The following is a 25,581-nucleotide window of genomic DNA, read 5'->3' as shown; positions in this document are numbered from 1 at the left end:
GTGCCTTCAGGCCCAGGCTACAAAGAAGATATTGGGACTCTGGAAAATAGCTGAAACTAAGTCCTTCCTCCCGTCTGAAAAATATTACACAGGAGGGAGGGGAAAGGGAAGATAGAGAGTGATCCTTCTCCATTCTCACCCCACTGCAGCACCTCGCCTCCTGCCCTCTGGCGCTGGCACCAGGCAGTGTTATGACCTGCTTCACAACATCCCTCAGTTTTAGCCCAGCAGCCCCTTCATTGTGGTGGTGGAGGGCAGCCAGGTCAAATTTCAGAGACTGTTTTGGAACTCGGCCCTCACAAGGGGCCTCAGTGTCTCCCAGGCCAAACCTGAGTGGCGCTGCAACCCCCACACCAGGCCACACCGTCAGCTGGTTTGGGACAGTCTCAAACAGGCCCATTTGTTCCTCTTTCTGCAGGCCGCCTGTCTTGCAGTTTGTGTGTAAAAGAATCTTTAAAGTTTATAGATAGAGAAACTGAGGAAGAGAGATTAAGTGACTAGCCTCAGAGTAGGAATCATTGTTAAATGAGGATTAGGATTTAGCCATTCCAAATCGCACTGCCATTTAGCTGGATTTTATTACTGAACAGGATTTTAAGCCTCTTTGGGATTTCTTGTTGGCTTTGTTTGTTTTACCTGTATGTCTATTTCCAGGTGGCCAAAGCAGTGTCTCACTCATTAAATAACTGCGTTAATTGTCTGCCGGGACAAAAGGATGTTGATGTAGCCTTGAAGAGCATTGGAGAATCCAGCAAGAAACTGCTTATTGATTCGGTGAGAAATCTTTGATGTTAAATGGTATTTCAGAAGTAAAAGTCATATCTGGCATCTGCACATTTTAAATTCTTTACATTCTTGAATTGCCAATATAATAGATACAAATCTCACAGGGGTATCTGTATTCACCTGTAACTTCAAAAACAGCAAACAGCCCTGTTGTACCTTAGAGACTGACAAATTTATTGGGTCATGAGCTTTTGTGGTAAAAAGTGTGTTTTTTCCCATGAAGGCTCATGAAATAATAAATGTGTTAGTCTCTAAGGTGCCACGTGTTGCCCTCAAGGAACTGCAATGGGAATATTAGTTTGGGAAGGCTCGGCAATCCGACTTAAAGATTAAAGGTTCACACCTTTCCATTGGTCAACTTTTAGCCCAGGGTGAGGTTCGCTCTGGGCTCAAGATGGTTTTTGGGGTCCCCAGGAATTACACAGGCAACACCATTTAGCAGCACTTAAGATTTGTTTATTTTTATTGGCAAGATGGTATTAAAACAGTGAACAACAGATGTAATGGATACAAACTGAGTGATGTTAAGTCCAGCCAATATCTGATTACTTAACTATGCTAACAGAGCTTGCTCAACTAACTGCACTTACAATTTATACTTATGCTATGAGAGAAAATTACAATACTCACTACCTCCTCAGAGTTGTCCCGCTCTATCCCAGAGTCAGTGAGGGAGATGTCATACTAGTAAGTAGAGTATAGCGTTAAGACCTTATGGATTTAAAAAGACTGGTATCAAGAATAGATACAGAGATAAGAAAATGGTGCTCCATCTAGTGTTAAGTGTTAAGCATACCCTTGGAATTAGGCACCCACTTTTGCCACACACAGCAAGGTGTAGTATATACTATTATGCCTCTTTGTGCTTAAATGCTGATGCTAAATTAAGCTTGCAGCTCTTCACAATTTTCTGAAATTCCCAAAAGTGATTGGTGACATTAAATTGGGGTTTCCCCTCTGACTGTCCCCCTGTGTGTCAGTCCTTAGGGGTAAATTCCAGAGAAGATCAAGAAAGCACCTTTGTCTGACCTTTAATTGAATCTGTTGGCCAATAGGGCAAGGGCCTGATGTGGCTATCACACCTTTCTGACCATAGATATGTGGAAAAGTTTAAACAGCAATTAAAGTGGAAAATTGACACAAACAGCTAAAAATTCAGCAGTGCATTCTAATTTAATTTAACCTTAGCTTTTGCTATAAATGGAGGAAAAGAAAAACTCCCCTGCAAAAATCCCCCTTGCAGATTTTTCCTGCACACTGAAGTGGACAGAAATATAGGCCCCCCTTCACCTAAATTAACTAAACTCTAATGGTTGTTCAAGCTATATAGGATTAATAGGTCTAAGTGTAAGACTTAATTAAACTAATATGCTCCTGTAAGATGGCAAAAGCTGCATACTGGACGATTTATTGTTTCTAGATTGCGAGTAAGTCTTATTTAGTAGCCATTTTTATCGGTTGGTTTTGGGTAAGTCTCCATGGTTCTGACTTGTAAAGATAGTTAATCCTGCCTAGATCACTATTTGCTTCTTCGTTAGGAGTCTCAGCAGAGAAACTAATGTTTAAAAGGCTATGGACACTTGGATCCTGTTGGGTCGGTGGAAAGACCATGATTCCTACTGTCTCAGAATATTCTCTTCTGATGCTCTGTGTCAAAATGTCACTATTTTTCTGTTATATAACTTCTAAAAATCTGTGGTGAACAGATTCCATTCCATTTTCCCTCTCTGAGTGTCACTAATAGGTGGCAAAAGTTGTAACTTGCATGAGGCATATAGCTGTTGTGTAAATTGGGCAAGTTTATTCTTTTACTACTAGCTCCATAGGTGAATTGAGTACAATCAGTCACGTACTTCCATGAAGTCAGTTTTGGCCTCAGACACAATTAGGAGCCATTTAATACTCACACAGTTACTAATATGCACTGCTGTAGGCATTTTGGTCCCAGGATATTAGGAAGTTGATGTGAGGGGAGATAATATATTTTGGTAAACAGGCTCAGGACACTATCCCTGCTATCCCAGCTGAAAGCCATTGATGGACCTATCCTCCATGAATATATGTAGTTCTTTTTTGAACCCTGTTAGAATCTTAGCCTTCACAACATACTCTGGCAAGGAATTCAACAGGCTGACTGTGTGTTGTGTGACAAAATACTTCTTTTTGTTTGTTTTAAACATGCTGGCTCTTGATTTTATTTGGTGACCCCTAGTTCTTGTGTTAGCAGGATTTAATAACACTTTATTTACTGCATACGTCAGTCATGATTTTATAGACCTCTGACATCTTCCCCTTAAGATGTCTCTTTTCAAAGCTGAAAAGTCCCAGTGTTATTTGTTTCTCCTGATACAGAAGCAGTTCCATGCCCCTGATCATTTTGTTGCCCTTTTTGAACCTTTCCCAGTTCCAGTACATCTTTTTTTAGGTGGAGTAACCACATCTACATGCAGTATTGCAGATGTGGGTGAGCCACGGATTTATATATAGAGGTAATATGATATTTTCTGTTTTATTATCTATCCCTTAATGATTTCCAACATCCCATTTGTTTGGTTTTTGAGTGCTGCTGCACATTTGAGTAGATGCTTTGGGAGAACTATCTAAACTGACTCCAAGATCTCTTTCTTCAGTGATAACTAATTTAGACCCCATCATTTCATATGTATAGTTGGGATTATGTTCTCCACTGTGCATTATTTTGCATTTATCAAAACTGAATTTCAGCTGCTATTTTGTTGAAAGCTTTTTGCAGACTGCTTGGACTTAACTATCTTGAGTAGTTCTGTATCATCTGCAAATTTTGCCTCCTCACTGTTCACCGCTTTTTCCAAATAATGTATGTGTTGAATTGGATTGGTCCCAGTACAGAGTCCTGGGGGAAACCATACCTCTCTCCATTCTGAAAACTGGCTATTTATTCCTCCTCATTGTTTCCTGCTTTTAAACAGTCACCAATCCATGAGAGGATCTTCCCTCTTATCCCATGACAGCTTAATTTGCTTCAGAGCCTTTGGTGAGGGACCTTGTCAAAGGCTTTCTGGAAATTTAAGTACACTATATTCACTGGGTCCCCCTTGTTCACATGCTCCATCTCAGAATTCTAAGGCAATTGATGAGGCATAAAGTATGTTGACTCTTGCCCAGCAAATTGCATTAATCTGTGTGACTGACAGTTTTGTTCTTTACTACAGTATCAGCCAGTTTGCGCACAACCAAAGTCAGGGTTAGCAATCTGTAATTGCCAGGATCACCTCTGAATCCCTTTTTAAAAATTGGCATCACATTAGCTATCTTCCAGTTATTTGGTATGGGTGCTGATTTAAATGATATGTTACAAACTAATAGTTGTAATAGTTCTGCATTTTCACATTTGAGTTCCTTCAGAACTCTTGAGTAAATGCCATCTGGTCCTGGTGACTTGTTAATGTTTAGTTATCAATTCATTCCAAAACTTCTTCCAGCGATCCCTCAGTCTGGGACAATTCCTAAAATGTGTCACTTAAAACAAATCAGAGTATTTCTAGGTGGCCTCTGGGATGGGGATCGGTGGCTTGTCTTTAACCCAGCAATATCTAAAGCAGAAATGGATTTGATCCCCAAAATTCAGAAATGGTTTTATATATCAAACAATCACAGTGTTTTAGAGGCTGGTGAGATCTGGGAGTAATACTTACTGAAGCTCTGTTCCCTGCTGTGACTGAGCCTGAAGATAGCTGCTATTGTGCCCAGCTAAAGGACTGTCCACTTTGAGCTCAGCCGGTAGAGTCCTGCACTTTGGGCCAAAATGTTTTGAGTTTCCTACCTGCAGTCAGCCCATCCAGGATGTTGTTGCGGAGGATTATACTTCAGGCCTATCTGTGAACTAAAAGTCATTTGCATTCATAAATGAAGTCCAAACAATACAGGTACTGGACTGTTCCTATGATCACAGTGGTGCCTGTAGGCCATGGAATCAGTGCAGATTATTTTCAGGTCCAAAGATCTTGCCTTCATTCCCTTAATGTTTTGGATTGTGCTGAACTGTGTAATTAAGGGTTAATTTAATGCCTGGTCTCTGTGGTCGCTAAGATGTAACTCTTCTTCTCTTGAAGCTGCCTCCAAGTTCTAAATCTTTCCAAGAAGCCCAAAGTGAACTGAACCAAGCTGCAGCTGATCTGAACCAGTCAGCAGGGGAAGTGGTTCATGCAACTCGAGGACAAAGTGGAGAGTTGGCAGTAGCCTCTGGAAAGTTCAGTGATGACTTTGATGAGTTCCTTGATGCTGGTATTGAAATGGCTGGTCAAGCACAGGTGAGTTTTGATGACCGTATTTAGTGGCTGTATGATTGCAATGGGTGTGCAGAGATGTTAAACCTGCGCAGAGGTGCTGAATTTAATGGAAGAGTCAGACCTGCCTTTCAGAAGTGGCGAGCACAGGGTGGGGTTTACATCTTGTGCAAAATATATGGGTGTATTTTTTCCTGGATGTGTGTTTGAAGGTACAATTGAATACTCATCCATGAAGTGATAGTTGATTTGTGAGCCGTATTGCTGAAGGTAGAGTAATCCATTGGTCAGAAGCTTCCTGTTCTGGTGCAACTACCAGGCAGTGTAATTGGAGTTCAAAGTTAGTTAAACTTAAGCCATGCTAGAACTTAAGTACCCGATACCCCGAAGAATCAGAGTAAGAAGGGGACACAGCACATTTGAACTCAGCACTTCCTATTCAGTATGACACCAGAGCGTACACTTCACATGCCAACCATGGACCTGCTGAAGACTAGAGTCAGCCTGTAGAAAAGGCTGTATCGTAGCATTGTGTAGTTTTGCAAAGTGGACGCTCGGGAACTGGGTGGGTGTAGAAACAGAGGAATTTGTTCGACACAATTTGTCTTCAGAGTGATCCATTATGAGTCAGCTTGTTCTGCAGCTAACTGGTTGAATTGAAAGCTCAAGGGCTACAAATTAGCACTCCTCAGTATCACTAAATGTATTAAAACAACACTTTGGATTTTGTTGAACAGATCCTAATGTTCCTTAAACCTTATGCCTTTTAGGTAGAGCTGAGGTAATGTAGCAAAAAGCAATCCTGTATATGCTTGCAAACAGTCCATCAGTTGGTGCTGTGCTGGTCAGCTCCTAATCACTTACAACACTAGAGTGGGTGGCCTTTCGTCACAAGGCTGTTCACTGAAGTTAAAAAGGGTAAAGTTTCATGCAAATGCCTGTTCACAAGACATTTTCTGTCAGCAATGATTTTGTGGCACTTTTGAAACATTTGTCTCGATCACAAAACAAATGAAAACAATCAGTTATGCATGGATAATGTGTGAACAAAAACACTGTTTTTTGTCTCTAAATGGTCACACAATCAAAGCAGACACAGTATCATATGGCTTGGGTCATCTGTCATGTGGGGCAAATATAGTAAATACGTAAAGGAATTTGTGTATATAGATTCAAGCCCTCTTCATGTCAAATAAGTAAAATACAATCTGCTTGCAAATGTTTCTACAACAGAAGGGATCATTTTATTGCATAAATTGTTGATGAGAAATCAACCTGTGGCTGCTTGTCACATACTATAATCATGCCATACTATTTTCTACCTTCATATAAATAAAATTATTTCTTAGTCATTCGCTGAAACTAAGGTTATATAATGACAAATTCAAATGATTTATCACATAAAGCTATGTGGTGAAACTAGTACTACTTCCTATAGAGTAGCACCACGAATAAATGTTTGTGAAGATCTCTTTGGAGAATTTCTGTTTGCTTAAGTCATTAATCCCATAAAGATGTAAAAGTGCTTGGAAGTGACTCAGAAGGTTCTAGAGGATAGTTGATATCCTTGAGCAAACAGTGGAGGGGAGGTTGTGCCAGGCAGAAACATATAAGAGACTTGACAACAAAAGCATTGTTCAGAAAGTGGTTAAATTTCCCCCCACTTCTCAGTGAATGCTCTTACTGTTAGAAATTAAGCGCCTAGTATATTGGTTTCTTTTTCTGCTGTGTGAAAGGAACTAGAGGCACCTATCTGGGCAAGCAGAGGTGATGCTCAATGGCCCTATTTGGAATGTCATCACATGCATGTCACTAGTTTTAGCTGGATAACCAATTGAAATCCAGAATGGAGTGCTTGAAGTTTTAGCTGTCTCTCTAGGGCTATTTATACGCTAGCCCCAAACTTCGAAATGGCCATGTAAATGGCCATTTCGAAGTTTACTAATGAAATGCTGAAATACATATTCAGCGCCTCATTAGCATGCGGGCAGCTGCGGCACTTCGAAATTGACACGGCTCGCCGCCACGCAGCTCGCCCTGACGGGGCTCCTTTTCGAAAGGACCCCGCCTACTTCGAAGTCCCCTTATTCCTATGAGTAGATGGGAATAAGGGGACTTCGAAGTAGGAGGGGTCCTTTCGAAAAGGAGCCCCGTCAGGACGAGCTGCGTGGCGGCGAGCCACGTCAATTTCAAAGTGCCGCGGCCGCCCGCATGCTAATGAAGTGCTGAATATGTATTTCAGCTCTTCATTAGTAAACTTCGAAATGGCCATTTGCATGTCCATTTCGAAGTTTGGGGCTAGTGTAGACACTGCCTAGCTGGTACAAACAGAGTACCTAATGTTACACTTCTGTGGTTTTCCAGACTAAAGAGGACCAGATTCAAGTAATAGGGAACCTCAAGAACATCTCTATGGCCTCCAGCAAGCTGCTGTTGGCTGCCAAGTCTCTCTCAGTGGATCCTGGAGCTCCTAATGCCAAGAACCTCCTAGCTGCAGCTGCAAGGTATAAGCATCTCACCTGCTTTAATTTTCCTACGGCTGTGTTTCTTAGCTGTTTTCCTTTGTAATATGTATTATTTCTTAGCTTATTCTTTTGGTACTACTGCTCAGCCCTATAGGAAGTTCCATGCCGCAGCTTATTAAGTGAAACTGAAATCAGAAGAAGCTTGCTTGCACTGGCTTCGTGTACTGGCTTGGCTCTGTTGAAGTGAGGGCCTCATTGACTTACAACAGATGGACATCTGGTTAGGTTTTTATAAGAAAACTATTTCTTATATATGTTCTTTGTACATCCTGTCTACCTCCTTCCCAGATCTCACATGTGCATATGCTGGGTGGTTGCTATATGCCTACTACCACCAAGGTTTTTAAACACAACTCTTATTAAGTAATGTACTTGAATATGCTGTGGTTATAAACAGCTCAGTGGTGCGAAGATGGGGTGAGTTAGGTTTGTTTGTTTGTTTGTTTGTGTGTTAGGCACTCCGTTTTTATGTATGGTGTTTCCACCTCATTTGTGCGTTTTCACCTCACTTTCTAAATGTCAGCTCCCAACTTCTCCATCCAAGGAGAAGAAATGCATAGACATTTTGTATGCTTGCTGTCAGAGCTGTCCAAATATCTGCCCAGCAGTCTGATGAAATTCCACTGCCAGGTGCTCTCACCATGTTATCTTCTTTTCCCAGTCACTTTTATCAAATAAAGTCAACACAGTACAATTAGATCATTATGCAGGAGTTTGTTTCCCCAAAGTTTAGCTTCTGTTTGTTAGAGGTTAGAAATGGATGTCAGGAGAGGGATCACCTTCATGATTACATGTTCTGTTCACTCTCTCTGGGGCATCAGGCATCGGCCTCTATCAGAAGACAGGATACTGGGCTAGATGGACCTTTGGTCTGACCCAGTGTGGCTGTTCTTATGTGAAAGTTAGGTTGCACAGGAACCCTGTAAAATTCATTACATAAGTGAAGAATGTAATAGACTCTGCATTGTCTATTCAGAAGGAAATCTGTGCCCTCTCCTGACCCTTCATATTTTCATTATTGAACACAAGTAATAGCTGTACAACTGGCTGTCTTGAGTCATTTGAAAAATTTACAGACCTGGATAGATTGTTTGTTTATATTTTGGATTGCTGAATGTGGAGGTAGAGAAATTAAACTTCAGTAAACTCTCAAGTTACACAAGGGTTGCGTTCCTGCAACCCCTGTGTAACTCAAATTTTCGCAAAAGTGGAGGGGAGCCGGGAGGCTGACCAGCCCATTGAGGCTGGTCAGTTTCCTGGCTCCCAGGATGGCAGGGAGCTGGGAATCAGGGAATCATGGGTTAGTCAATTTCCCAGATCCCACAAGCAAGAGCTGGGAACCAGGCAGCATCCTGACTCCCCTCCCCTCCCCTTGCACAGCCCGGAAACTGACCAAGGAAGTAGCCTTGGTCAGTTTCCTGGCACCAGCCAGTGGAAGGGAACCAGGAACCAGAGGCAGCCTGGCTCCCAGCTCCCCTCCACTCTTTGGGTCCAGGAAACTGGCCAGGGCTACTGCCCTGGTTGCTTTCCTGGCTCTGCAAGCAAAGGGGAGCTTGGGGCCAGGCTGCCATCTGGTTCCCAGCTCCCTGCCGCTCCGGGGACCAGGAAACCGCTCATGTCAGGGGCAGCAGTCATGTTAACCCAAGACCTAGAATCACAGGACTGGAAGGGACCTCAGGACCTGGTTGCATGTATCTCAAGGATTTACTGTAGTCTTCAAAGGGGGAATATTAAGGGATTAATAAGAAACTGACATTTTGAAATCTACACGTATTAAATAAAAGTGATTTCTAAGGTGAAGTTTGGGCTCCTTTGTGAGAATAATGTTCCACTCCCACCAGTAAAGAATGTATGGGGAAGCAAATGTAAAAGGGCCCCTAGACAACTAGAGATCTTACCCAAGAGCTATTTTTGTGAGTCGTCAAATGAAAATTGCTCAGCCTCAGGGTTAATGTGATGTATTAGCTGGTGCTCTCATCACAGTGTGCAAGTTTTATAGGCTGCCACTTCTGCCTTGCAGCCTGTGTGTAAGAAGAAGGGGATGAGTATGATCAGAAAATAATGGGACCTCATCTGGTATGCTAACATTCCTAATTTATGCTGCTCTTTGCTCACCAGGGTGATGCTACTCATGGTGCAATGCCACTCATTAGTTCTCAGCTTGTGATCTTTATGCTGTTGATAGCCTAGGTAAACCTGGCTTTTAAGGTGGCCTGGGATCACCTCCTTGGATCAGAATTGTTATGTTGCTTTAAAACCATTAGTTTTCCTATCATTATCCATTTAACCAATTGCTACAGTTTCCACAGGGCTGTTATACCATATTGGCTAAGGCTATGGTATTGTACATATCTTGCTGAGTATGACATTGTCCACAGTATTATACTGAGTTATTGCTACTTCTCCCTGAGTACTGAATATAAGAAATCCTCATTAAAGAAAAATGTGTCCACATATGTCACTTGTGGGCTACGTCTACACGTGAAGCCAACATCGAAATAGCTTATTTCGATGTAGCAACATCGAAATAGGCTATTTCGATGAATAACTTCTACACGTCCTCCAGGGCTGGCAACGTCGATGTTCAACTTCGATGTTGCACGGCACCACATCGAAATAGGCGCTGCGAGGGTACGTCTACACGCCAAAGTAGCACACATCGAAATAAGGGTTCCAGGCACAGCTGCAGACAGGGTCACAGGGCGGACTCAACAGCAAGCCACTCCCTTAAAGGGCCCCTCCCAGACACAGTTGCACTAAACAACACAAGATCCACAGAGCCGACAACTGGTTGCAGACCTTGTGCCTGCAGCATGGATCCCCAGCTGCTGCAGCAGCAGCCAGAAGCCCTGGGCTAAGGGCTGCTGCCCACGGTGACCATAGAGCCCCGCAGGGGCTGGAGAGAGAGCATCTCTCAACCCCCCAGCTGATGGCCGCCATGGAGGACCCGGCAATTTCGACGTTGCGGGATGCGGATCGTCTACACGGTCCCTACTTCGACGTTGAACGTCGAAGTAGGGCGCTATTGCGATCCCCTCATGAGGTTAGCGACTTCGACGTCTCGCCACCTAACGTCGAAGTTAACTTCGAAATAGCGTCCGATGCGTGTAGCCGCGACGGGCGCTATTTCGAAGTTAGTGCCGCTACTTCGAAGTAGCGTGCACGTGTAGACACAGCTGTGTTGTAATACATCATCAAATGGCAGCCCTTTTATTTTTTCACATAGCGTTTAGAATTACCAGTATTGTAGGACTCTTTATAGCTGTTCTGCAAAACAAAGGGATGCCCCTCTGAGTGGAGTGGAGTATGTTGTGAAATCTGTAAAAGGGCTGATCACACCTTCCCGAGTTTTTATAAATAAGCCTCAAAAACAAAACTGGAAAAATGTAAATTACACATGAGACTTGTCCTTGGGATAGCTCTAAAACATACAGTTCTCTATCTTACGGTTATACTATCATCTCTCTGGCTGGTATTCATAAAGCCATTAATCTATTGTCTCCACTACAGTATTGTACACACTGGCTGCGTCTACACGTGCACGCTACTTCGAAGTAGCGGCAGTAACTTCGAAATAGCACCCGTCACGTCTACACGTGTTGGGCGCTATTTCGAAGTTGAAATCGACGTTAGGCGGCGAGACGTCGAAGTCGCTAACCCCATGAGCGGATGGGAATAGCGCCCTACTTCGACGTTCAACATCGAAGTAGGGACGTGTAGACGATCCGCGTCCCGCAACATCGAAATAGCGGGGTCCTCCATGGCGGCCATCAGCTGGGGGGTTGAGAGATACTCTCTCTCCAGCCCTTGCGGGGCTCTGTGGTCACCGTGGGCAGCAGCCCTTAGCCCAGGGCTTCTGGCTGCTGCTGCTGCAGCTGGGGGTCCGTGCTGCATATACAGGGTCTGCAACTAGTTGTTGGCTCTGTGTATCTTGCACTGTTTAATGAAAGTGTGTCTGGGAGGGGCCCTTTAAGGGAGCGGCTTGCTGTTGAGTCCGCCCCGTGACCCTGTCTGCAGCTGTGCCTGGCTCCCTTATTTCGATGTGTGCTACTTTGCGGTGTAGACGTTCCCTCGCTGTGCCTATTTCGATGTTGGGCTGAGCAACGTCGAAGTTGAACATCGACGTTGCCAGCCCTGGAGGACGTGTAGACGTTATTCATCGAAATAGCCTATTTCGATGTCGCAACATCGAAATAAGCTATTTCGAAGTTGGGTGCACGTGTAGACGTAGCCACTGTGACAGACCCAGGCTGGTGAAGTATAGTAGACTAGTATGGGGCACGTACACTGGCCTCTGGTTAGGCAAGTTTCCTCTCACAATCCAGAGTAAGGCTACACCAATCTGATGTGGTCTCCTGACTTCAATTAATCGACAGTTGGGGTTTGTAGGCTAATGTGGACACCTGACTCCAATTAAGGCCCTACCCATACTGTTTAAATAGCCATTCTCAGAGAGAGAAGCCAGAGGAGAGGAAGCATTGCTGAAGGGCTGGGTAGTAAAACACCAACTAGCCACTGGGAAAGGATCACTGAGGTAAGGGTGAAGGAGGTATGGGTGAGGTGGGAGAGAGAGAGAAGCCAAAAGGCAGTGGCTCAGAGAAGTGTAGCAGCTACTGTAGTGAAGAGAAAGCTGCCAAAAGCTGCTGCCAGCAGGGCCCTGGTGTAGAGGATGGGTTTGGGGTCCTCCAACCCTCCATGATCAACTACAGTGAAATAGAGAGGCTCCTGTTAAGACAGGGGGCTAAACTATTCTTAGGAAGCCTTAAGGGGCAACCGAGACTGGAAGTTCTCCCACCAACCCCTTCCTAGCCTCTCATGGAACTGCCTCGGTAAGCTGTGACCCTTGCCTCTAGACAGAAAAGGGCTGGGTTGAGGATCACTTTGAGCTTCTGAGGCAAACATCATCCTCCAGGATGCACAGGACCCACTGAAGCAAGGTCAGAGCTTAGTCACTATATGTTTTAGAGAGTTTGTCTATTTGATCAAGAACTCCACCTAAACTGTAAGAGCAAGGGCCACCAAATTCAATATGTAGCTTCCTCTTATAAGTTAGAGCCAGGAAAACGGGATGTCCGGGGATGGGGTTGCTTCTCATAAACAGAACAAAAAGAGACGGAATCACCAAATCATATACAGTCCTCATAATTGACATAACTGAGCAAATGTTGAAAAAGACTGAACCAAGATGAGCCAGAAAAATAGGATTAACCTGGAATAGGATTGCTTCCCAATAAACCTTACAGAAAAAAGATAAAATGGAGAAATGTGCTCTGTTTTGGTACAGTTAAATCAGTGCTTAAGGTTTCCAAAGTAGAAGAAAATGTTATTGGAAACAAAATAGCCCTTTTTAGTTAAAGCATAGCAAATGATAAGAGTTTATAGGGTTAAAGAAAAAATACACTTGATGAAATTCCTATTTTAAACAAAACAGAAATTTTAATAATTCCTTTTATAAAAAATCTAAAATAAACACTTACTTCATAAAAGAACACTATTTTTGGAAAATGAAATGTGTCTGAGTGCAGGAAGAAAACAATAGAGATGTGTATACTCATGTCTCAAAAACAAAAATGGTGTTAAAATAATATTTTAGTTGAAGAAAATCTTGGAACAAAACATGGCATTTGCTGCAATCATATTTTCCATTCTAGTGTGTCTTAGACCCTCCTGCACTTCCCCACCCTCCCAGCACCTTTGTATCTGCAGACTCTTTTCACCTGAACTTTCATATTCCTCAGAAGATGAAAGCTGAGTGCACGTGGCAGTGCTTGCCAATAGGATGTTGAATAGGTTGGTATGATTTAAAATACTTCTGATTGCAGATGGGAAGTCTGCATGATCAGGTGATGTTAGTGGCATTCTTTACGTTAAATAAGAAAGATTTTAAATTTTTTTCACAACACACATTTTCACTAGGATCTATAAAGCTTTGAGTTTGTTCAATAAACAACAAAATACAGCTTCCCCTAAAGTACGCTCTGTCTAAATCAAGGCTTGTGCAATATTTAAAATTGTTGACAAAATTTAGTTCCATCCACATGTGGTTATGCAAAGTGGTAATCATGCCAGAGGCTTCCCTAGGGGGTTCCTGAGGATCTGTTTTTGGAGGGGAAGGAGGCTGGGTGATGGTGACGGTTGCTTTAATAATTTTTTTGTACCCTGAAGCTGAAGCGCAATAGCCAGGCTTACTAGGAGGTAAGTTTTAGGTGCTGTTGTTTTCTGATGTTTCCAAAAATAACGGTTCTTCTTCGAGTGTCCCCGTGGGTGCTCCACCATAGGTGACGGCTTGGCCGGCGCCGCAGATCGGATCTTCCAAGCAGTTTCTGCCGGACCGCGCATGCGCCGGTACGCGCCGCTCCCTGGCGCGCTCCTGGCCATGTGCGCGATCCGGTCCCCGCCAGTTCCTCTCAACCGCCGTCGGCTGCAGACGGAATCCGACTAGGCTAAAGCCACATAGCGTATTCAACGACTTTATTTGTTTTTCTCTTTAAAGTTTTTCAGTTCTTAGGATACCATAAGTAACCGGTTGTTATTTTGCAAAAAAAAAAAAAAAACAACAAACAACAAACAAGCTAAGGAGGGACAGCTCAAGCCAGTCCCAGTAACCAGCGCCGGAGGCCGGGAGCTAGGGCCATCAGCCCTCCTGCGGAGGCAGGCCATCGGACGGGGAAACAGCACAAAGAAGTGCTAAGTACCCACAAGCAAACTCAAAGACTCACCAACAATGTCCGCCTCAGGCTTTAAAAAATGTGAGTCCTGCCGAGAGGCGATGCCAGTGTCCGATGGGCACAGTCTATGCATAAGGTGCCTGGGGGAGTCCCATGTGGCACAAAAATGCGCCTTCTGTGCAAAGTTAACGACCAGAGCACGGAGAGACAGGGAGATGAGAATTAAACTGCTGCTTCTTGACAAGGCCCTCCAGCCAGACGTGCCGGAGCGGCCGCAGCAGGAGGGACCCTCCGGGGCCCTTAGAAGGAAAGCTGCCTCCCTCACTCCATCTGCGCAAAAACGGAGGAAAGTTTCTCCAACCCGATCCCTGCCGGCAGTAACAGTGAGCGGGACGGGAGGAGCGAGCAGCCCCCAGCCGCAGCAACAGCTGATCGGCGGCGGCACGGAGAGCCACGTGGAAGCGGCTCAGCCTCCGATCATCAGCCAGCCGCCCCGCACCGCAGGCAGGGCGGCGGCTAAGCAAGCGCCGGTACCAGCGGCACCGCAGACAGCGGCACCGATCCCCGGGGAACCGGCGGTGCAGGGCGCGCAGGCACGTAGCCTGCAGGCGCACAAGGACTCCGCACGTGTGGCACCGCCCTCGAGCGTGCCTAGCACGGTGCCGACGGGACCGGGATCCCCCGCCCATCAGGGGGCGGAGTTACCTCCTCAAGGGAGGGGGAAGGCTGCACACAAGAGGAGGCATTGCAGCCCCTCTCCAGACAGGGCTGTGGAGCTCTTCTCTCACAGCCCTCCGCTCATGTTGCAGACTCCAACCAGAAGGCAGGGGCCCCCCCTAGCCTACCCGGAGCCCCCTTCTCCTTTCCTGCAATCAGCCTCCCCATGGCTGGCACCCCCCTCGCCCTTCCTGGGATTTGAATCGCTGGACTATTATGCAAAATCGCTCTCTCCAGTGTCTCGACAATCCCCCTCTCCCAGACACACAGGGTACGTGCAAAGGGAATGGTCAAGGTCACCTTCCCAGGAACAGTGCCTATACTACCATGGTCGTCCCTTCCACGCGGGGCATGGACACCATCGGCAATCTACCAGGGGGAGATCCCCACATATTACCTCGTACCCCCGAGGGCAATCGCGATCGGGGACGGAGACTCAAGCATCCCAGGGGGGGCTGGCCGTGGACCCACGAGATTTTCCCTCGCAAACCTCCAGCGAGAGGGCGCACCATCACCATCAAGAACCGGAAGGGTCCAAAGAAATGTACCCCAGCGGTTCCTCGTTTTCCTCCCCGGATGAGGCCACGGCTTTAGGGGACGTCCATCCCAAGGACGATCTCAAACAGTTTCAGGAGCTGTTTAAGAGGGTAGCTTTCACGCAAGGCATCCAGACAGCACAAGTGCAAGAGAAACATCATAAGCTCCTTAAAAATTTGAGCTCCCCGGCCTCCTCCAGAGTAGCAATCCCGCTTGATGAAGCGATCTTGGAGTCCGCCACTACCATATGGCAGACCCCGGCAACTATTCCGCCTGTCCAAAAGAGAGCGGATAAGAAATACTTCGTGCCGGCGAAGGGCATGGAGTTCTTGTTTAGCCACCCCCAGCCAAACTCCTTGGTGGTGGAGTCCTCGCAGCAAAGATTAAAAACATCTCAATTTAAAACAGGGGGAATGGACAGAGATGCCAAGAAGCTAGAGCTGTTCGGCAGAAAGGTCTACTCCTCCTCCACTTTAACCTTGCGAATGGCAAATTATGCAGCGCACTTGGCGAACCATAATTTCGACAACTATGCCAGATTAACTTCCCTCATGGACTTGCTTCCAGAGGACAAAAAGCCGGTCCTCAAGGCCATAGTGCAAGAGGGCTACGCGGCTGCGAGGATGGAAGTTCAGATTGCTTTGGACGTTGCGGACACGGCAGCACGTTCCACAGCAACTGCAGTGGTGATGCGACGGGAGTCCTGGCTCCAGACCTCGGGCATACCGAGAGATCTGCAGGCGAAGATAATCGACCTTCCCTTCGACTTGCAGAAGCTGTTTGCTGAATCAACTGACTCGGTCCTTCATTCCAGTAAAGACTCAAGAGCCACACTCAGGACCCTGGGGATTTACACCCCTCCATACTCAAAGAAAAGGTACTACCCACAGCAAAGGCGGTACCAATACCAGCAACAGCGCCCCCAGTATCACAGGGGTTACGAGCAAGGGCGGCATCAGCAGCACCAGCAGTACAAAACCCCCAGGCGACGCTCACAACAGGGCCGTACGTCCTCGGGGCGGGGCCAAAGGCCACAAGTTTGACATACAAATCCAGGGCTGCGCCATCACCACCATTGCACAAGATCATCCGAAACGACTTTTTCACCATCGCCTCCGACCATTCTACGACCAGTGGCAAAGGATCACCACAGACAAATGGGTGCTGGAGATCATAGCCACGGGGTACGCCATCCCCTTCCAGTCGCTCCCGCCGCCGCGACCCCCGCCCAAGCCCCACCCCCAGGAGGCCTCCCATGTAGCCAGGCTCAGGCAGGAGGTGGCCCACCTAGAGTTCATAGGGGCGGTGGAAAAGGTGCCGGAGCAACTGCAAGGGAAAGGGTTCTACTCTCGGTATTTCCTGACGGAGAAAAAAACAGGAGGCTGGAGGCCCATCTTAGACCTTCGTGGCCTCAACAGGTATCTGCGCAAGCAACGTTTTCGGATGATCACTATTGCCTCCATCCTTACAGCACTGGACGATGGAGACTGGTTCGCAGCCCTCGATCTACAAGACGCGTACTTCCACATAACCATTCATCCGGCTCACCGACGTTTTCTCCGGTTCATGGTGGGCAACGAACACTTCCAATACAAGGTCCTGCCGTTTGGCCTTTCCTCGGCCCCCAGAGTCTTCACCAAGACCTTGGCAGTGGTGTCAGCCTACCTGCACAGACAGGGGGTGTTTATTTTCCCGTATCTGGACGACTGCCTGCTCAAAGGGACCTCGAAAAGGGAGGTTCTCCGCATGATACGCGTCACAGCAAACACGTTCTCCGCACTTGGCCTGGTTATCAATATGGCAAAATCAAAGATAGACCCCTCACAGGACATAGAGTTCATAGGGGCTCGCATAAACTCGGTCTCGGCGAGAGTATACCTTCCAGAGGCTCGCTTTCGAGCCATCGGTTCCCTCGTGCAGGTCATCACCTTCAGCCCTACGGTGCCGGTCTTGACGTGCTTGCAGCTGCTGGGCCACATGGCAGCGGCTACGTTTGTGGTACAGAACGCCAGGTTGCACATGCGCGGCATGCAACATTGGCTGGCAAGTGTATACAAGCCGGCAGTACACACCGTTCACAGGGTGGTGTCGCCCCCACCTGGGGTGCGCGAATCCCTGCAATGGTGGGTAAACCCCGGGAACTTGCTAACAGGGGTACCCTTCCATCAGCCGCAAATATCGGTTTTCCTCACTACGGATGCCTCCCTCATAGGGTGGGGAGTGCACATGGGCGAAGAGGTGGCTCAAGGACTGTGGTCACCCACGGAACAGTCTCTGCATATCAATGTTTTAGAGCTCAGAGCAGTGTTCAACGCCTGCAAACACTTTCGAGACCGTATACAAGGCAAAGTCGTCGGGATCAGTACAGACAATACCTCCACCATGTTTTACATAAACAGGCAAGGAGGAGCTCGATCCCGTACCTTATGCGCGGAAGCAATCCGCCTATGGAACTGGTGCATCGCCCACGATATAATCCTGAGAGCCTCCTACTTGCCGGGCACGCACAACGTGAAGGCAGACCAGTTGAGCAGACGTTTTGCGCTCACCCACGAGTGGCAGATCCGTCCCGATCTACTACGGCCTATTTTCCACGCATGGGGGTTTCCCCAAATAGATCTGTTTGCCACTCAGCACAACAAACAGTGCCCACGATTCTCCTCCAGAGCAGGGCTGGGCCGGGGGTCCCTGGGGGACGCGTTCGCGATCCCGTGGGGAGGCCCCCTGCTTTACGCGTTTCCCCCCGCAGTGCTGATCCACAAGGTTCTGCAAAAAGCCAGGAGAGACAAGGCTCGGATGATCCTGATAGTCCCAACATGGGATCGCCAACCATGGTTCCCCCTACTCCTGCGCCTGTCGGACCGCCCACCGATGCCTCTTCCGGTGGCGCCGGACCTGCTCACGCAAGCCCAGGGGTCCATAGTGCATCCGCACCCCCAAAGCCTGCGACTGCAAGCGTGGCTAATCCATGGCTCAGCTCCCTAGAGAGCACATGCACAGTGGAAGTACAGCAAGTCCTAGAAAGTAGCAGGAGGACTTCCACTAGGAAAACCTACAAGCAAAAATGGACTCGCTTCATGGCTTGGTGTTCTACCAAGCAGCTGGCCCCCCTTTCGGTGCCTATACCTACAATTCTAGAGTATTTACTGGACCTCAAGAGAGCAGGACTCTCGCTATCCTCGTTAAAGGTCCACCTGGCCGCCATCTCGGCGTTCAGACATGAGGAGGGAGGGCACACGGTGTTCGCCCACCCTATGGTTACCAGGTTCCTCAAAGGGTTGGTAAACCTATACCCCCCTCGGAAACCGATTCCACCTTCGTGGAGCTTGGACCTGGTGCTTACCACACTCATGGGACCACCGTTCGAGCCCTTGGCCACGGTTCCCCTTCGCCTCCTTACAGTAAAGACGACCTTTCTTCTTGCAATTACGTCAGCCCGTCGGGTGAGCGAGCTTGCGGCAGTCATGGCAACGCCACCCTGCACTGTCTTTTCCAAGGAGGCGGTAACCATACGGCTGCATCCAGCCTTTGTTCCCAAAGTTTCTTCCGAGTTTCACATCAATGAACCTATTGTTCTACCCTCGTTCTATCCAAAGCCTCATAACTCCAGCGAAGAGGCGCGCCTACACCTCCTGGATGTGAGGAGGGCGCTAGCCTTCTACGTAGACAGGACCAAGTCCTTCCGAAAATCGGATAGACTCCTGGTCTCCCTCGCTCCCAAATCTAAAGGAGAAGGTCTCTCATCGCAGAGAATCTCAAAGCACATTGTATCCTGCATAAAAATGTGCTACGAACTCAGAAAGACTCCTTTGTCGGCCACTCCCAGGGCTCATTCCACCAGGGCGGTGGCAGCATCAACAGCCTTTTTCAAGGGCGTTGCATTGAAAGACATTTGCAGAGCGGCGACCTGGTCATCCTACGACACGTTCGCCAAACATTACGCCCTTCACAGGGTATTCCAAGAGGATACCCGTCTCTCTGCAGCGGTCCTCTCGGGGACCAGCTGCACATAATCCGATTACCCACCACCTATCTGGGTTACTGCTGGGTAGTCACCTATGGTGGAGCACCCACGGGGACACTCGAAGAAGAAAGAGAAGTTACTCACCGTAGTAACGGTGGTTCTTCGAGATGTGTCCCCGTGGGTGCTCCACTTCCCGCCCATCCTCCCCGCTTCGGATCTCTGTTAGTGTTTTGCAGGGGCAACCGAGGCGGTTGGTCGAGGAACTGGCGGGGACCGGATCGCGCACATGGCCAGGAGCGCGCCAGGGAGCGGCGCGTACCGGCGCATGCGCGGTCCGGCAGAAACTGCTTGGAAGATCCGATCTGCGGCGCCGGCCAAGCCGTCACCTATGGTGGAGCACCCACGGGGACACATCTCGAAGAACCACCGTTACTACGGTGAGTAACTTCTCTTTATGTGGCCAGGTATAATTTTGAAATCACACAATAACATGGGATCCAAAATAAAATAATCTGTCAAATAATTTACAATACATCAAATTCTCTTTGTGTACCAAAATTGTGCAAACATCCTAGAAACTTGCTACCATGGCAGGAAGATCCTCCTTTAGCTTGTACATGAAGTTACAAATGGTTTGGATAGCAGGGCTGGTTATCTTTGAAGTGAGGATTCCTGCTGATTAGTTGTTTCACTTGGAACCTCTTTCACCATGTGTTTCGCAGGAGGGGTTAGTATTGAGTTCTCCCCACCAAATGTTCACTCCCGGTGCAAGCACCATCAGTCCAAGATGTTTGGGAGGAAGTTCGAAATGCTTTTGCTAGTGTAGAGGTAAATAAAATAAAATCAGGAATAAAGAAAGTTGGTCAGTTATCAACATGTCTTTTTTGTTTTTGTTTTGTTTCCCCCTCCTCAGAGCTGTGACAGAGAGTATTAATCAGCTCATCACTCTGTGCACCCAGCAGGCACCTGGGCAAAAGGAATGTGACAATGCACTCAGAGAATTGGAGGTATTCTCAATCTTGTGATTTCATGGGGTGAACCTGCCTGTGGCAAACTGACGGTCAGGCTTTACATTTTTTTTCACTGTCTGGGCAGCTGCTGTGTCATTGTCTTTCCACTTAGTATCTGTGGCAGGCTTTTTTTCCCCCTTTAGTTGTATATGAGGTACACAAAGGGCTTTGTAGTGGAGACAAACTTCAAGCAACTTCTGCTGATTTGGCTAAAGGTGTGTTATATTTTACCCTATGTGATAGAGCTGCTGTATATGGGACTGTAAAGATGCTATTCTCCACTAAATTAATTATTTGAAGCGTGAGCACACAAGAGTAACTTTTAGAGGACACAGAGAGGAAGGTTTACACTATGAAATATCTTACACCATTAAGATGGCTGCACATGCGCTGAAGGGAACCATGACATCTTTCTGCTGTGGCACTGTGTAATTGGAAATCCAGGCACCGTTAAATCAGAGGATCTGAAAGTCACAGCTTTCTAAGGAAAGTTGTTGTAGAACAGTGGTTCCCAAATTTTTCAGCATCACGCCCCCCTTTTGATTTTTGAGAAACCCTCATGCCCCCCCACCTCTTCTTTATCAGCCTCCAACCCCCCTTTAACAAAAAATTCAAGTCATAATTTGAAAGAAAGCACAAAAGCTTGATATAAAAATGTTATTAAAAATAAGCACAAATAATTTTTCTTGGCACCTTGTGGTTGCCTGGTGCAGCCCCAGCTGGCCAGCTGCCTGAGCCCCAGGCCAGCCTCCAGAGCTGACCACAACAGCTGCCTGTTTGCCTGAGACCTGCACTGCCAGAGCCGCACACCTGAGCCCCACGCCACTGGGGCCAGCTGTCCACCTGTCCACCATACGCCCGAGCCCTGCGCTGCTGGGACCAGTCGCCTGCCCACCAGCCACCCACCCCAGCTGCGGGCCATCCACCCGAACCACCTGCTCAAGCCCCACAGTGCCTCGGCCATCCACCCCGCCACCATCCTGAGCCAGCCAAACCCCAGTGTGGCTTGTGTTCTTTAGGTGGCAGTGTGCAAGTGGTGGGGGCAGTGTGCGGGTGGCTCACCAGGGATGGCCAGGGCAGGGCTCACTCTGCCCCCTGATCAAAGAAGACCCCCAGGGCCTCCCTGACCCATATCTCCTCATCATGGGCCTGGCGACTGGGGGCAGCAGCTGGGGATAGACCGTGTCAACCTCGGGTGCCCACCCCTGCACAAAGGCCTCCCCCTTGCTGTCCACCAGGTTGTGGAGCATGCAGCATGTGCCCACAACCTGAGGGAGGTTAGGGAGGCCCATGTCCAGGCAGGCTAGGAGGCAGCGCCAGTGGCCTTTGAGGCGGCTAAATGCCCTCTCTACCACCTGTCGGGTGTGGTTCAGGTGACTATTGAACCTCTCCTGGCTGGCATTGAGGTGGCTGGTGTAGGGGTGCATAAACCAGGGCTGCAGTGGGTAGGTCTCATCAACCACGAGGCAGGGACACCATAGTGTCTCCCTCTGGGGGATGTAGATCCCCACCTACAGCCGCCGGCACAGGCCTGAATTGCGAAAGACACAGGCGTCATGGGTGCAGCTAGGCCAGCCCACACAGATGTGCTGAAAGTGTCCCCAGTTGTCCACCATGGCCTGCAGGACCACCGAATGGTAGCCCTTCCTGTTTCTATATCATCCCCCGCTCTGGTCCAGGGCATGGATGGGAATGTGGGTCCCATCCAGGGCCCCAAAGTAGTTGGGGAACCCCATGGCTGCAAACCCCTGTGATGGCTGCATCCAGCTCCCCAATCCTCACGAGCTGGTGCAGGAACAGCGCATTGAGCGCCTGGACCCCCTGGAGGCAGGGAGCAGCCACCTGTGAGGGTGTGCTGTGTGAGCCCCCCCGGCACCCCACCTTCCCTTGGGGGTGGGGTTCTGCGATAAGATGTGGTTTAGGCAGGGTCTTAGATTTCTTATATTAGGTTGTGTTGGAGTGTTGTCAGTTGGCCTTAATGTAGTCATCACAGTCCAATAAAAGATACTACTTCGTTCTCCTGGGATTGCTAATTAATATCCTAGGACAGATAATGCTGCTACTTTACTACAGTGGCCCTACACAGACACACAGTGCTTTAATAGTGATCCAGAGCAAAATACAAAAGGAGCATGGGAGGTGGTAAATGTGTTCTCCTGGTGCTTTCAGTCGTCCCTCAGCATGATATTGACCCATCTTGTGTAGAGCTGATGTGATTAGCAGTGTGATGTGGCCTTTTGGGTGTGTTTGTAATGCTGAATAGCACCTTACCACTTGGTGGGATGATTCGTGTAACTGGAGCACGGTCATGGAAGGGTATAAACTGTTTAGGAAGGACAGGCAGGGGAGAGAAGGAGGAGTTGTGCTATATGTGAGGGAGCAGTAAGATTGCTCAGAGCTCCAGTATAAAGAGGGAGAAAAGCCAGTTGAGTGTCTTTGGGTTAAGCTTAGAGGTGGAAGTAACAGAGGTGATGTTGTAGTTGGTGTCTGCTATAGACCACTAGATCAGGTAGATGAGGATTTGTTCAGACAACTAAGAGAAGCTTTCAGATCACAGGCCCTGGTTCTCCTGGGAGACTTTAATCATCCAGATATTTGTTGGGAGACCAAAACAGCAGCACACAGAAAATCCTGCAACTTTTTGGAGAATGTTGGGAAATGAAGATTAAGGGGAAGAGAGTTAAAGAAGTCTTTCTGAAGGCACAGGAACAAACCATGCCTCTGTATAGTAAGAAATGCAGATATGGTAGGCAACCAGCTTGGCTTAACAAGGAAATCCTTAGTTAGCTTAAACTCAGAAAGAATGGGTATAAGGAGTGGAAAAGTGGACAGTTGACAAAGAGGAGTATAAATATATGGTTGGAGAATGCCAGGCAGTAATCAGGAAGGTGAAAGCACAATTGGAACTGCAGCTTTCGAGGGTTGTGATGGGTAACAAGATGGGTTTCTACAGGCATGTTAACAATAAGAGGGTTATCAGGGAAAGTGTGGGGCCGTTACTGGATGAGAGAGGTAACCTAATAACAGATGATGTAAGAAAAGCTGAAGTACTCAATGCTTTTTTGCCTCAGTCTTCACGGACAAGGACAGCTCCCACACTGCGGTGTTAGACGATGCAGTTTGAAGACTCTTGGGAGATTGGGAGAAATCCTAGATGATTGGGGATAGACAACTGTAGTGTCCATCTTTTAAAAAAAAAAGGAAAGCAGGACAATCCAGGGAACTATAGATCAGTCAGCCTTACCTCAGTACCTGGGAAAATAATGGAAGGGATCCTCAAGGAATCCATTCTGGAGCACTTGGAAGAGGGAAGAGTGATCAAAAGTAGTCAACATGGATTCACCAAGGGCAAGTTGTGCCTGACCAGTCCGAATGGCTTCTATGAAGAGGTAACAGGCTCTGTGGACATGGGGAAGTCTGTGGATGTGATATACCTTAACTTGAGCAAAGCTTTTGATACAGTTTCTCACAGCATTCTTACCTATAAGTTAAGGAAGTATGGATTGGAGACGTGGAGTGTAAGATGGATAGAAAGCTGGCTTGATGGCTGGGCCCATTGGGTCGTGGTCAATGGCTCAATATTTGGATGGCAGCTGGTTTCAAGTGGAGTGTGCCAAGGCTCAGTTCTGGGGCCGGGGTTGTTCAACATCTTTATTAATGATCTGGATGAGGGACTGGATTGTGCCCTCAGCAAGGTTGCAGATGACACCAAGCTAGTGAGAGGGGTAGATAGGATCCAGAATGACCTGGATAAATTGGAGGATTTGGCCAAAAGAAATCTGATGTAGTTCAACAAAGAGAAGTGTAGAGTCCTGCACTTGGGACAAAAGAATCCCAGACATTGTTATAGGCTGGGGACTGACTGGCTAAGCAGCAGTACAGCAGAAAGGGACCTAGGGATTATAGTGGATGAAAGGCTGGATAGGAGTAAACAGTGTGCCCTTGGAACCAAGAATGCTAACAGCTTATTAGGGTGCATTAGGAAGAGCATTTCAAGCAGATCTAGAGAAGTTTTTGGTCCCCTCTATTTGGCACTGGTGAGGCCACATCTGAAGTATTGGATACGTCTACACATGCCCCAAACTTCGAAATGGCCACACAAATGGCCATTTCGAAGTTTACTAATGAAGCGCTGAAATGCATATTCAGTGCTTCATTAGCATACAGGCGGCCGCGGCACTTCGAAATTGACGCGCCTCACCGCCGCGTGTCTCGTCCTGACGGGGCTCCTTTTCGAAAGGACCCCGCCTACTTCAAAGTCCCCTTATTCCCATGGGATATAGAGGCTTCATTCCCATGGCTTCATTAGAGGCCGCCCGCATGCTAATGAAGTGCTGAATATGCATTTCAGCGCTTCATTAGTAAACTTCGAAATGGCCATTTGCGTGGCCATTTCGAAGTTTGGGGCTCATGTAGACACGGCCATTGTGTCCAGTTTTGGGCCCCCCAGTGTAGAAGGGATGTCAATGTGCTGGAGCAAGTTCAGCGGAGGGCAACAAAAATGATTAAGGGGCTGGAGCACATGACCTCTGAGGAGAGACTGAGGGATTTGGGCTTGTTTAGTTTGCAGAAGAGAAGATTGAGGGGTCATTTAGTAGCAGCCTGCAGCTTCCTGAAGGGGAGCTGTAAAAGGGATGAAGAGAAATTGTTCTCAGCGGTGACAGATGTCAGAACAAGGGGTAATGGTCTGAAGTTACAGAAGGAGAGGAGAAGGTTGGATATTAGAAAAAACTACTTCACCCGGAGGGTGGTGAAGCATTGGAATGCGTTGCCAAGAGAAGTGGTAGAATCTCCACCCTTATGGGTTTTAAAGTCCTGGCTTGACAAAGTCCTGGCTGAGATGACTTAGTTGGGGTTGATCCTGCTGTAAGCAGGGGGCTGGACTCGATGGCCTCCTGGGGTGCCTTCCAGCCCTCTGATTCTATGAATGCAAATATGGCAAATTGGAAATGCAAATGAAGCACCAATTTACATATCTCATGCTTCCTTTGCATAATCACATTTTCAAAAAGGTTCAGGAAAAAGGATGCTTTCGAAAATGGTGTTTTATTTCAAAAGAACCCCATCTACACTTCTGTTTTTCTTTTGAAAGGCTCTTTTGAAAATTTG

General features: G+C 47.5%; 1 protein-coding gene across 6 annotated transcripts in view; it reads left to right on the top strand.

Annotated features, from left to right (window-relative positions):
* TLN2 (talin 2) overlaps positions 1–25,581 on the top strand; it is a 495,540-nt gene that overhangs the window by 330,753 nt on the left and 139,206 nt on the right. For all 6 annotated transcript variants that reach the window (XR_012647070.1, XM_075006263.1, XM_075006264.1 and 3 more), the window contains 4 exons: positions 655–774; positions 4,878–5,075; positions 7,416–7,555; positions 20,376–20,469. Coding sequence is in view for 5 of the 6 variants with exons in the window: in XM_075006263.1 (XP_074862364.1) it covers positions 655–774; positions 4,878–5,075; positions 7,416–7,555; positions 20,376–20,469 (552 nt within the window). In the remaining variant the exon portion in view is untranslated. The remainder of the gene's footprint in view (positions 1–654; positions 775–4,877; positions 5,076–7,415; positions 7,556–20,375; positions 20,470–25,581) is intronic.

Source organism: Carettochelys insculpta, chromosome 12, assembly GCF_033958435.1.
Source record: "Carettochelys insculpta isolate YL-2023 chromosome 12, ASM3395843v1, whole genome shotgun sequence".
Classification (NCBI taxonomy): Eukaryota; Metazoa; Chordata; order Testudines; family Carettochelyidae; genus Carettochelys; species Carettochelys insculpta.
Note: the sequence above shows the minus strand (reverse complement) of the source record. Positions and strands in the feature narration are given on the sequence as shown.